This window comes from Myxine glutinosa, chromosome 4, assembly GCF_964187855.1.
Source record: "Myxine glutinosa chromosome 4, kmMyxGlut1.1, whole genome shotgun sequence".
Taxonomy (NCBI): domain Eukaryota; kingdom Metazoa; phylum Chordata; class Myxini; order Myxiniformes; family Myxinidae; genus Myxine; species Myxine glutinosa.
The window spans coordinates 163,951,065-163,965,320 of NC_136264.1; the positions used below are offsets into that span (position 1 = coordinate 163,951,065).

At 48.5% G+C, this 14,256-nt stretch overlaps 1 protein-coding gene across 2 annotated transcripts in view; it reads left to right on the forward strand.

Moving 5' to 3' along the window:
* Window positions 1-14,256, forward strand: part of LOC137425478 (lipopolysaccharide-responsive and beige-like anchor protein) — a 722,436-nt gene that overhangs the window by 21,284 nt on the left and 686,896 nt on the right. For both annotated transcript variants that reach the window (XM_068113965.2, XM_068113966.2), the window contains exon 3: window positions 3,117-3,217. In XM_068113965.2, the coding sequence (XP_067970066.2) occupies window positions 3,117-3,217 (101 nt within the window). The remainder of the gene's footprint in view (window positions 1-3,116; window positions 3,218-14,256) is intronic.

The window sequence follows — 14,256 nt, forward strand, 5'->3', positions numbered from 1 at the left end:
GGTACTGTCTCTCCCCTCCGTCGGTACTGTCTCTCCCCTCCGTCGGTACTGTCTCTCCCCTCCGTCGGTACTGTCTCTCCCCTCCGTCGGTACTGTCTCTCCCCTCCGTCGGTACTGTCTCTCCCCTCCGTCGGTACTGTCTGTCCCCTCCGTCGGTACTGTCTGTCCCCTCCATCGGTACTGTCTGTCCCCTCCGTCGGTACTGTCTGTCCCCTGACGGAACCGCCTGTCCCCTGCGGTGGGACCGCCTGTCCCCTCCGGTGATACCGCCTGTCCCCTCCGTCGGCACCGCCTGTCCCCACCGTCGGTACCGCCTGTCCCCTCCGTCGGCACCGCCTGTCCCGCCCGTCGGCACCGCCTGTCCCGCCCGTCGGTACCGCCTGTCCCGCCCGTCGGTACCGCCTGTCCCGCCCGTCGGTACCGCCTGTCCCACCCATCAGTACCGCCTGCCCTCTTCGTCGGTACCCGCCTGCCCCCTTCGTCGGTACCGCCTGCCCCCTCCGTCGGTACCCGCCTGCCCCCTCCGTCGGTACCGCCTGCCCCCTCCGTCGGTACCGCCTGCCCCCTTCGTCGGTACCGCCTGCCCCCTCCGTCAGTACCGCCTGCCCTCTTCGTCGGTACCGCCTGCCCCCTTCGTCGGTACCGCCTGCCCCCTCCGTCGGTACCCGCCTGCCCCCTCCGTCGGTACCGCCTGCCCCCTCCGTCGGTACCGCCTGCCTCCTCCGTCGGTACCGCCTGTCCCGCCTGTCGGTACCGCCTGTCCCGCCCGTCGGTACCGCCTGTCCCGCCCGTCGGTACCGCCTGTCCCGCCCGTCGGTACCGCCTGTCCCGCCCGTCGGTACCGCCTGTCCCGCCCGTCGGTACCTCCTGTCCCGCCCGTCCCGCCCGTCGGTACCCGCCCGTCCCGCCCGTCGGTACCGCCCGTCCCGCCCGTCGGTACCGCCCGTCCCGCCCGTCGGTACCGCCCGTCCCGCCCGTCGGTACCGCCCGTCCCGCCCGTCGGTACCCGCCCGTCCCGCCCGTCGGTACCGCCCGTCCCGCCCGTCGGTACCGCCCGTCCCGCCCGTCGGTACCGCCCGTCCCGCCCGTCGGTACCGCCCGTCCCGCCCGTCGGTACCGCCCGTCCCGCCAATCGGTCCCGCCCGTCGGTACCGCTCGTCCCGCCCGTCGGTACCGCCCGTCCCGCCCGCCTGTCCCGCCCATCCCGCCCGTCGGTACCCGCCCGTCCCGCCCGTCGGTACCGCCCGTTCCGTCCGTCGGTACCGCCTGTCCCCTCCTTCGGTACCGCCGGTACCAAGGAACTCAAAGTTCACTCGCGACTTTCGTTCGACAATGCTCGCTATGGAGCTTGAAGCGACTCGCTTCTTGTCCGACTTCACTCGCCCCGCCACTTTTTCTACTCCTCTTCTTCTTCGTCTTCCGGTTCCCGATCCGGTTTCCTGTTTCATTTAACATTAACATTTTTACCTTGTGACAATAATAATGGCTATCTCCCTCAAACAATAATAATAATACTACATAGAACCAGAAATGTTTCAAGGGGATGAAAACCACAACAACGGAAGTGACGAATCCGTAACAGTACCGTCTGTCCCCTCCGTCGGTACCGTCTGTCCCCTCCGTCGGTACCGTCTCTCCCCCTCTTCCGGTACCGTCTCTCCCCTCTGCCGGTACCATCTCTCCCCTCTGCCGGTACCGTCTCTCCCCTCTGCTGGTACCCTCTCTCTTCTCTGTCGGTACCGTCTCTCCATCTGCTGTTTTGATTGTAAAATATATTTTATTTGTTTTTTCATTATTAATTTTGACTTGGTTGAGGGGTAACATGTAGCTTTGTCAACTTAGTGACATCACTTACTCAACAATCCTTTTGTAATTTGCCCCGAAACAAAAGATGTTTATTGTAGTAATTAAATTGTAGTGGCTTAATTTGCTCAGGAACTCCGAGGATGGATTGTTCATGAATATTCATGAGTAGTTGAGCTTATGTAGCAATCAGGAACAGTTCCCCTTCATACTGTGCATGTCCGTGAATATACAGCGAGTGGTTCTGCTTACACTTTCCGTGTGTATATTTTTTCCACACCAGTGGAGAACCCGCACCGAGCGTGCCACGAAGCCTAAGGTTTGATCTGTTCTTAGAGGTCATGACGGCATATGGCGTGGCAGTGTAAGGGGCAGGATTATTTTTGTTCTTACTGGCAATGAGTACAATGACGAGTTTTGAAGTCATCCTATCAGGCACTTCATGTGTACTCGATGGTGGGTGACATCAGAGGCAGTTAAACTAGGCAATTTCCAAAGGTAGCACTAAACTAGGCAATGTTCTAAAATCTAAACTATGTAATTATAAAAAAACAAAATATTACTGGAATAGTTATTATTTTTATTAGACATGTGTGATGTGCTGAAGTATAGACAGTAAAGACCATTAATTACGTGGTTCCAAATTGGTGGTCCACGGTCATTTATCGCTGACCTTTGCCGATCCCTTTTGAGAAAAAGGTTAAGAACCATTGTTTTACACGACCTTATTTAAATCGATTCGAGTTTGATAAATATCTGAATCTGGATGCAATAGTTTTTTTCAATGATTCTTCACCATTGAGAGATGAGTTCAAAAACGATATGAAATTTCAAGTTGCGGACGAGTTATGACAAAACTTGGCGGATGAGTTGGTTCGGTGGTAAGAACAAGCCACTTAGAGTTTGGTTCAGATCCGGATCCGGATCCAGATCCAGCTCCAGCCTATCGGTGCGATACAAAACGTAAAGTGTTCCATCTGGCGCAGGTATACGCTCCTTGTCAGGAGGAAAGGACACAGAGTCCAGGAGCAGCTGGGTACGACTGGGTACGGTGGGTACAGAGAGGGATGGGTTTGGGACACAAGATTTAGAGGCAAACACAGAGTTGAGGCATTCAGCTTTTTCACGTGCGGAGTCAGTGCCGTTCTTGTTGATTTTGTGATTATGATCATGATAAGGACGATCTATTTTTTTCTTATTCCATATCTTTACATTAGAGATAAATCTGCTTTATTATCCAATATATGTTGTTATTTATGCAAATGGAAGGTGAAAGTCCGTTTAGCATATAATCTCCTTTCTCCCCCCCCTAGAGTTACTTGTCGGCATTGTTGGGGTCTTGTCTGGATACAGCATCACTGTGAAGGAACTCAAACTCGTGTTTAGCTGTCTTCGAGGAACGAACAATCAGTGGGTAAGTTATTTCAATGACTCGTGCTTATGTTGTGGAGTAACGCACATTCCATGAAATAAATCCTTTTTTTTTTTTGGGTTTACTTTTGTATATATCGAACCGAGTTTGCTCATGGACTCTTTGGGGTTTTTATTTTGGCCTTCAGTAATATTTTATTTTCTGAACTCTGTATTAAAATCACATGATTGGAAATGGATTGATTAATCCAGAAGTGCAGTAGTATTGTCATGTGAGCGTCTGCTTTTTGTTTTGTTTGTATCATATGGCCGTGGACAGTATCATTTTTCTGATGGCTCAACTGTGCCTTTGATGCAGTGCCCCCTGTAGGTTAGAGCAGGAAATTTGAATTTGGCCAGGGTGCCGGAGATAACTTGCCTACACTTTAAAAATGACACCGTAGGATCCTTAACGTCCATCAACTAATACTGGCAGACGGGACAGCAAGTTTAACGGCCATCCGAGGGTCGGTACACATATTGATGCACACTCTGCATGCAAAACACTAGGCTAACAGTTAGTCAGGTTCACTATGTCAATAAATTATATTTCGTTCAAAATCATGGTAGATTAGCAAACCTATACATTTTTGGAAAGGTTATAGCATAAGGAAACTAAAAATCAATGTTTACATTTGGAGAGATACCTGTATAGCGGCCATTTTGGATTTTCAAAATGGCCACTGTAAAATACATATTTTGTGCTATTTCTGCCTCTAATTACCCTAAAAACTTTTTAAAATACACTAAACCTATATTTTCAGGGACAAGGAATCCAATGAAAGTATCAAATTAGTGCTATGGGGAATGGTAAGACACGAATCAAAGGTTTTGAATTGCAAAATACTGTCTTTATATTCGCGATAAGTTGCATAATCAAATACATGTTATCATTTTGTACAGGCAGTTAATAACATCAAAATGTGTCACAATAATTCATATCACCAAACATACACAGGCAGTCAGCAAAATCATATATACACATGCAGTCAGTATAACTTCACATCTACACAGGCAGTCAATGACAAAATATACACAGGCAGTCAATGGCATCAAACATACACGATTACAGAATATGCCATTTAGAGTTCGTCATCACTGTCCTGTGTGTCGTATCCGACAATATAGTCCGCATCGTTTTCACAGTCCGTTCCACACAAGCAAAGGTCGGTCAAATTGATTGGCAAATCGAATTGGTCGAATGGTCGATCGAATCGAATTCGATGAATCGAATCGAATCGATCGAATTGGTCGAATGGTCGAATGGTCGATCGAAGCGATTGGTCGAATGGTCGAATTGGTCTAATGGAATTGGTCGATTGGTCGAATTGGTCGAATCGAATTGGTCGGAATTGGCAAATGTAAACATTGATTTTCAGATTTTCCATGTAATAACGTTTCCAAAAATGTATAGGTTTGCTAATCTACCATGATTTTGAACGAAAAAACATGGTGAACCTGACTAAGTTTGTAGCTGGATCAGGATGATCACCCAGCCTAGACAGCCCAGGGGTGAGTGTGCATACCTTCAGGCTAACCTGTGTCCCTCATTGTGCAAGCTGAGAACCCATAAAACCTTTATTTCCACAAATGCATCACAGTCGCCCTTCATTTTATGGCGCCAGATGACAGCCTATGTAAAGCTTTGCATATCTTATATTGACTTGTTTATATCGCACTGGTATATATAGTCTTTACAAACTACCCCAAAGTGGTAAAGCTAAACAAAACCGAAAGTCTAACAGCGGCGTAGCCGGCTTGTTTGATACTTTAGTTTAAGAGGAGAGTGTGACCTGGGTGGGGATGCCAGTTAGCAAATAATGTAAGTATTTAATTATTTTGAAGTACTCCAAGTTTTCTGTCACCATGGAAGTGAAGAGATTGCATTGAGACACCTGGTTACTCCCGCCAGGGAGTAATGCATTCAATTGTGTGTGTGTGTGTGTGTGTGTGTGTGTGTGTGTGTGTGTGTGTGTGTGTGTGTGTGTGTGTTCGTGTGTTTGTGAACAAGATATCTGGAAAAGTTCTGAACGGATTTGGATGAAAGTTGGTGGGATGATTGCCCTTGGCATAAGGAAGAATTGATTAGTTTTTGGTGAAACTCAGGATATTATTCCGGATCCAGAAATTTTTTGAACGATTTTTTACCATTGGAAGATAGGGCTCATTTTTTTAAACATTATCTTCTATATATTCTATATTTAACATTGTGATATGAAAATAGTTTTCATATTTGTTGTAAATGTACTTTAAACTCGTGGTTATGCGTTTATAGAGCGGTGTATTTTTTTTAGCAGCGTCGTCTTCAATGTTCATTTTTTTTTCTAATAAAGACATATTCTGTCATTTTAAAACCACCAAAGTGTGTATTAGGCTTCCCCGTTTCATAAAATGTATCGTTTGATATGTACTAGGACGTGCCCGTACGTGGGTGCCCGTTCCGTGGCCAAAAAAAAAAAAAAAACAATTTCCAAATTTAAATCAAGTGTACCTCCCTGTCTTTGCTAGCCATGACATTCGATGCCATTGACCATTGCCACTCCTACGCCACGGTGAGGCGACAGGGTAGGATTTGTAGGAGACCTGAAAGTGCAGTGTCAGTATGTATTCCATGTTCGAATTGTATTAGTTTTAAAATAGTTAAAAAAAAAAAAGGTTTGCAAAGCATATCAGCAAATTGAAACAGAATTGAAACAGAGCAGAATTCGTTATTATTATTATATCTATTACTACAAATTATTACAAATTATTACATTACAAATGTTATTCGTTAATGTTAATTCCCTGCCATCACCCTCTGCCATCACCCTCTGCCATCACCCTCTGCCATCACCCTCTGCCATCACCCTCTGCCATCACCCTCTGCCATCACCCTCTGCCATCACCCTCTGCCATCACCCTCTGCCATCACCCTCTGCCATCACCCTCTGCCATCACCCTCTGCCATCACCCTCTGCCATCACCCTTCCATCACCCTGCCATCACCCTCCCATCACCCTGCCATCACCCTGCCATCACCCAGCCCCATCACCCTGCCCCATCACCCTGCCCCATCACCCTCCCATCTCCCCCCCATCACCCTCCCATCACCCTCCCATCACCCTGCCATCTCCCTCCCACCACCCTCTGCCACCACCCTTTGCCATCACCCTCTGCCATCACCCTCTGCAATCACCCTCTGCTATCACCCTCTGCCATCACCGTCCCATCACCCAGCCATCACCCTCCCATCACCCTGCCATCACCCTCCCATCACCCTCCCATCACCCTGCCATCTCCCCCCCACCACCCTCTGCCACCACCCTCTGCCATCACCCTGCCATCACCCTGCCACAGCACCCTGCCACATCACCCTCCCATCTTCCCCCCATCACCCTCCCATCACTCTCCCATCACCCTCTGCCATCACCCTCTGCCATCACCCTCCCATCACCCTGCCATCACCCTCCCATCACCCTGCCATCACCCTCCCATCACCCTCCCATCACCCTGCCATCTCCCCCCCACCACCCTCTGCCACCACCCTCTGCCATCACCCTGCCATCACCCTGCCACAGCACCCTGCCACATCACCCTCCCATCTTCCCCCCATCACCCTCCCATCACTCTCCCATCACCCTCTGCCATCACCCTCTGCCATCACCCTCCCATCACCCTGCCATCACCCTCCCATCACCCTGCCATCATCCTCCCATCACCCTGCCCCATCACCCTCCCATCTCCCTCCCAAACAAAGAATAATAAAAATTGTCTACATGTACATTGTACACACCTTTATGTCGTTAGCACCACTTCATAAGGCACCACGTACGGGCTTCTTCTTTGTTTCCTCGTCCTGGGCAAGAATGCGGAGGCTGCTGGAACTGCCAACCCTAGAGGTCGCCACGTAGAACTGGCAATGGCTGAAGAAGGCCCTTGGGCAGAAGATCCCAACATGGTGTAGCGACTGCCAAAAGAAGTTGTGCACTTATTTTGATGAAATCTTTTCGTAACAATTTTTCTTCAAGTAATAAATAAATAATAAGAATTGTCCACATGTACACACCTGTATGTCGTTAGCAGCTCTTCATAAACAACATTGCTGAGGAAACGGCACTTCTCCAGGAGATCCTCACATGGTGTACAACTGGCAAAAGAAGTAGTGCACTTATTTTGATGAAATCTTTTCGTAACAATTTTTCCTCAAGCAAAAAATAAAAAATAAGAATTGTCCACATGTACACACCTGTATGTCGTTAGCAGCTCTTCATAAACAACATAGCTGAGGAAACGGCACTTCCCCAGGAGATCCTCACATGGTGTACAACTGGCAAAAGAAGTAGTGCACTTATTTTGATGAAATCTTTTCGTAACAATTTTTCCTCAAGCAAAAAAGAAAAAATAAGAATTGTCCACATGTACACACCTGTATGTCGTTAGCAGCTCTTCATAAACAACATAGCTGAGGAAACGGCACTTCTCCAGGAGATCCTCACATGGTGTACAACTGCCAAAAGAAGTTGTGCACTTATTTTGATGAATTCTTTGCGAAACAATGTTTCTTCAATCAATAAATAAATAATAAGAATTGTCCACATGTACACACCTGTATGTCGTTAGCAGCTCTTCATAAACAACATTGCTGAGGAAACGGCACTTCTCCAGGAGATCCTCACATGGTGTACAACTGCCAAAAGAAGTTGTGCACTTATTTTGATGAATTCTTTGCGAAACAATGTTTCTTCAATCAATAAATAAATAATAAGAATTGTCCACATGTACACACCTGTATGTCGTTAGCAGCTCTTCATAAACAACATTGGTGAGGAAACGGCACCTCTCCAGGAGATCCCAACATGGTGTACGACTGCCAAAAGAAGTTGTGCACTATTTTTGAAGAATTCGTTCGAAACAATTGTTCTTCAATAAATAAATAATAATAAAAATTGCCTACATGTCCATTGTACACACCTTTATCTCGTTAGCACCTCTTCATAAACAACGTTGCTGAGGAAACGGCGCTTCTTCTTTGTTTCCTCGTCCAGGGCAAGAATGCGGAGGCTGCTGGATCTGCCAACCCTACTGGCCGCCACGTAGAACTGACCATGGCTGAAGAAGTCTCGTGAGCAGAAGATCCCAACATGGTGTAGCGACTGTCCTTGGGATTTATTCACAGTCATGGCAAAGCAGGGTCGTACCGGAAACTGCCGACGCCGCAGAGTGAACGGGAACATGTTGTCAGATGGACTCAAGGTTATGCGTGGAATGAGCAATGTGCGTCCAGAATTGACACCCATCACAGATTGTGCAACCAACAGATTTGGAAGGATCTGAAGTATGATGTACCTTGAGCCATTGCAGTGCCCGCTCTGCTGGTCGAAGTTTCGCAGCAGCATGATGACCATACCCACCTTGAGAGAGATACGATGTGGCGGCATACCAGATGGACAGAGGGTGTTCAGGAACTCAGGCGGATACAAATGATCACCCTCAGATTCCGCTGTATCGACGCTACAGCAAACATGTTCCTCCCCTGGAAATATGGTCGTCATGTAGGCATTTACCTGATCGACTTCAGAATTGGTCGGACATAGTATAACACGCTCGCAAAGCCACTTGGGGTTGCTAATGTTGTTATGCAAGTCTTCGTACACCCAAGTGACAATATCCTGAAGTTTTTCACCAGGAAGAATGAGCGGTTCCCTGAGCTCAATAGCAAATTCACCCTCTTCTGGATTGACAGGAATCTTCCCTTCACCCAGATCCAGCAGGAATTTTGCAAAAGCAGATTCGTCCTGTTGTTCTGCAGCACCCTGCATGATCCTCATGTTTACTCTGAGACGAAGAATCTGCACTTTTCTCCACAGGTATGAGCTCTTGAAGCACCTTCCAACTATGTCAATACGGCTACCGTGTGGCACAACAGTAAGGATTTGCCTCCAGTCACCACTGAAAACCATTGCGATGCCGCCAAATGGTTCCTCGGAGCCCCGAAGCCACTGGAATGTTCGATCTGCTGCTTCCAATGCGCGACGATCCATCATTGAAACCTCATCCACCACCATCAGATTAGTCATGCGTATGAGTGCTGCAGTGGTGTCATTTTCACTGATGTTGCAAGTGGACTCATCAGTGAGAATGAGAGGACACTTGGTCCTACTATGGAAGGTGGCCCCTTTAGGCAGCAGCGTAGCTGCAATACCACTTGCAGCAGTTGCAAGAGCCACTTTGCCCATTGCGCGCACTTTGTTGAGTATATGAGACAATGTGAAGGTTTTCCCAGTCCCACCACTTGCATCAACAGCAAGCATGCAGCCATGTCCGTGTTCCACACTCCACATCACTGTATCGACAACAACGCGCTGCTCGTCATTAAGAAGGCACTCTGTTTGAGCGATGTGAGCCTCAAGTTCTCCTATATTGTGCACTGTTTCGTGCTCGATGACGCGCGGAATGCGAGACTGGAAATGAACTGGGTCAGGCTCAGGAAGGCCAAAGGTCCTACTGAGCGAAAAGCCGTGGCACTCAACTTTGTTCCTCAGCTCTAGTAGCACTGCACTCACAATGCGTCCATTTGGAACATTCACACCTGCAGCACGCATGAAGTCCTCGCACAGCACATACTTGTGCCTTTCCCAGAACTGCACGTGGTTGCCTCTGAGAACGAATATGAGCATGTTGGCAAATACTTCGCGGACTGCAGGGCCAAAAGCAATATTTGCAGCCTCTTCCATAACAGAATCCACCTCCTGGTCATTGTCAACGATGCCATATGCAATGCAGGCTGCCAGATAGGTCTCCATGACCCTACCACCAACACGACGGAGATCCAGAAAGCATGTGGGGCCAGGCACGCGGTACAGTAACATGCGGAGATAGTACAACTCGGCAGTATGGGAGTTGACGGGAATAATGGGGAGCCGCCCAACCGTATCAGCCTTACGGTTATCCTGGAAACTCAGCCTTCTCTTCCGCAATTGAAACCTTTTCCTCAAGTAGGTGAAGTGCTGGAATACATCTGGATATAGAACATGACGCATGTGTGGATGGAGATTCATGGCTTCGAAAAAGGCGGTGAGGGTTGTTGCAGGGGGTCCTGACTCTGCCACGTTCTGTATGGCACCTTCGTCAGTGAACGTGATCACCTGCTCATCCTGTAGATGGAGTGCCAGCATCTCGACTGGTGGGTATTTGCGTTGAATGGGGAAATCGTATATGCGCCAGTATCCCTCAGATGCGGTGATGTAACGCCCTAGTTCGTAGCGTGCCACTTCATCATGTCGTAATGCCTCTCGCATCCTCTCATGAGGCTCTAGTCTGACCAGGCACTGGTCCGGGCCCTTTTCAAGGTATTTGTACAGGTACTTGACACAGGTGACAGCACAGACGATCTCAAGGTTGATGTGAGCATCGTACCTGAGGACAATATATGGATTGTAAGGCACAACCCATGCATTGTTAACTAATACGTTAGCACCGCCTCGTATTGTCTTCATGATGGGATCACCAGGTGCTGCTTCTGCCCGTCTTCTGTACAGGGGATAGGAGTCATCAGAGAAGCTTGTCGTTTGACGTAGGGCTTTGGGATAGTCCTTTGTGCACTTCCGGTCTGCCATGCAAGGGCTCAAGATGTTCCATTCCCCACAGGGGCCGTGAATCATGTGTGATGTCACAATACGGTGTAGTTCCGGATTTGTGAGGCTGTCAGGAATCTCAGCAGAGACCACGCGATCGACATCTGCAGGTGTTCTGGGCTTGTCGCGAGGTACCACGGTCAGGAGCATGTGTATATGGGGAAGGTGACGCTTTTGCGTTTCCTTCACCATCACGTAAGCGTCCACATGCCCCAAGATGTCATGCTTGAGGAGGTCTGCGAGGAGTGCTTCCACCTTCATATGAAACACCCGGGCGATGATGTCAGGTCTTGCATTGGGTGGCTGACCCTCAAAAACCGATGCTTTAATTTCTGGCCACTTTGGGTTGCAGGTGAAAGTTAGGAAAAAGTCTGGTTTTCCCTTGACTCGGACTAAAGCCATTGCATCCTGAAACTCTTTGGCATACCAACGTGGCGACCCATAAATTGACGGAGGCAGAATGGTGAGGCGTCCAGGTAGCACCTCAGCATCACTGTTTAACGCATCAACGATGATCTTATACTTTTCTGCCTTAATTGACTTCTGGTTGCAGCGAATCCAAGTGAGACGGTGTGACTCAATTTTTGCCATCATGTCGCATACGTACTGCTGTGTCAACCTTCCACCACGAAGCAGTAGATTGAAGTGATGAGTAGGATCACGTACTTGTAGATGGTAGCGGTAGAAAGTTGTTGGCGTAGTCCCTGCCAACTCAGTGTGGTACCCCTGAGAGCCGCAGGGTAGCAGAAGTATGTATGATAGTGGGTCATACGCTGGATGCATGGCGTCTATTGTCTGTAAACCTCCTCCCCTGAGGTGAACAGCGACTGCCAGCCTTCCAAACTGCTCAGTTGTCATAGCCCCTGGAGCAATGACAGCCACATCGCTGTCTGCTGAGGGAAGGTTGACGGTACCATGATGAAGGTCTCGGCGCCGCGTGCGACCTGTTAACACAATATTCAGTTCATTGGCGCTATCATTATGAACCACATACTCAATGGCTGATTTGAATTGCTGGACGTATGGGTTGCACTCATGAATGGCCTGTTGTGCTCTTAGCAAAAACTGTTCATTCAGGCCACTGTTCGAGGTGTGGGCACGACGATAATCCAGCTCATGGGCTGGATCGTGAAAGTAGATCTGAGCAAAGCGTGGGGTACAACCCAGATCGGCAAGAGGAGCACCAATGTAATGGTAAACCTTACCTTGTATGCGCACTCCAGGATTGAAGCCAGGCATACGTATCTCTCGGACACCGATACTTGCCATTGCCAGCGCGTTGTTGTACTGTTTCGCGTGCTTCACAAAGTCCTGGTTAAGGAAAAGGTTTTTAATAGCATCTGGAGGTTGTGATGGAATTGAACCGGGTTTTGGATTCGTAGGATCATGCATAAGAGCGACCTTGCCGTGGTTGCAGCAAAATCCTCTTCTCTCCTCATGCCACACCAAAGCAGCACAATGCGAGCATTTAGGGCATTGAAATATTGAGGTCCTGCTCAACGCGTGCCTGTACTCACCATGAAGGACCTCTCGGAAGAAATCGGTATCATCGAATCGAGCAAGGTTGCGATTGTCATGGTGAGCCTGCTCCAGTCTCACACGGTGTACAGCCTCATGACGCAGGGCATCCCTTACTTGCCGGTCTTCTCGCTGGTGAGGGATTTCTTCAGCACGACGCCTTGTCATGCGTCCAGTGTTGTCTGCCAAGCGAGCAGTCCGATCTTCATCCGTTTCAGCTGCACGACGCCTTGTCATGCGTCCAGTGTTGTCTGCCAAGCGAGCAGTCCGATCTTCATCCGTTTCAGCTGCACGACGCCTTGTCATGCGTCCAGTGTTGTCTGCCAAGCGAGCAGTCCGATCTTCATCCGTTTCAGCTGCACGACGCCTTGTCATGCGTCCAGTGTTGTCTGCCAAGCGAGCAGTCCGATCTTCATCCGTTTCAGCTGCACGACGCCTTGTCACGCGCGTAACGTCGCGTGTCAAGCGAGCAGCGCGTTCTTCAGCAGTTTCAGCTGCACGACGCCCAGTCACGCGCGTAACGTCGCGTGTCAAGCGAGCAGCGCGTTCTTCAGCAGTTCCTTCTGTACGACGCCTTGACATGCGTCCAGTGTTGTCTGCCAAGCGATCAGTCCGTTCTTCAGCCGTTTCAGCTGCACGACGACTTGCCACGCGTCCAGTGTTGTCTGCCAAGCGATCAGTCCGTTCTTCAGCCGTTTCAGCTGCACGACGACTTGCCACGCGTCCAGTGTTGTCTGCCAAGCGAGCAGTCCGTTCTTCATCCCTTTCAGCTGCACGACGCCGTGTCACGCGCGTAACGTCGCGTGCCAGGCGAGCAGCTCGTTCCTCGTCAGATTCCATTGCGCGTGCACTACGTGCAGCTTCGTTCCTTCGTTCTCGTAAACGACGACTCGATTGGGGCATTGTCTTTATCTACAATCTATCTATAAGATAGACAGTAAGTAATAAGTATATAGCCGGTAAGTATAGAGCACTTCCGTAAGGCCGGAAGTGAAGTCTACACTGTCCGGAAGTTCGCATATCGCATATCTATCTATCTATCTATTAATGCCCAATTATTCAATTATCGCCAACGTATTTTGGTTTTTTGCAATTTAATCGCAAGGAAAAGTAGAAAGAGAAGAGGGGGAAAAAGAAAAGCCTTCCCTTGCTGCAAACAGCTGCTGCAAACAACAACAACATGGAAGGCTGCACTGTCCGGAAGTTGGCATATCGCAGTTACGATTATTTTAGTGTTAATGGCCAATTATTCAATTAGCGCCAACGTATTTTGGCTGTTTGCAATTTAATCGCAAGGAAAAGTAGAAAGAGAAGAGGGAAAAAAACGAAAAGCCTTGCATTAACGCATTAACGCTTGCATTGCATTAACGGTTCGGCACACGTGATAGCTCGCTGCTCTCTGATTGGTTGAAGCGTTTTTTGGACATATCTCGGTAAGTAATTGTCCGATTAATATGAAACCTTGAAAAGGCACATCCTCGGGTCCCCAGCAATATACCTGGCAAGTTTCAAGTATATCGGACCCGTGGTTGTCGAGAAACAGCGGTCACAGACAAACAAACACACAGACAGACACACACACACACACACAGAGATTGCTGGAATTATAGATAGATAATACTTTAAAACTGGTTTTTTTTTTTAAACCTCAGAAGAGATATCAACATTTACCTCAGCGAATGTCAATCGCGGTGTCAATATTTGATGAACTTATAAAGACTTAGGTGACTTATAAGTGTGACAAGCATGTGCACGGGATTCTTCCCAGAAGAATGAGTGGTCGCATTAGCTTGTACGACTTAAAATGAGCGAGTTTTGTTTTGACGTTTGGGCCAGTTTTACATGTTGTATCCCTAAGGAATGAAACAAACGTTTTCCTGGCTTACAATTTTATTTGAAGTCACACATGCCT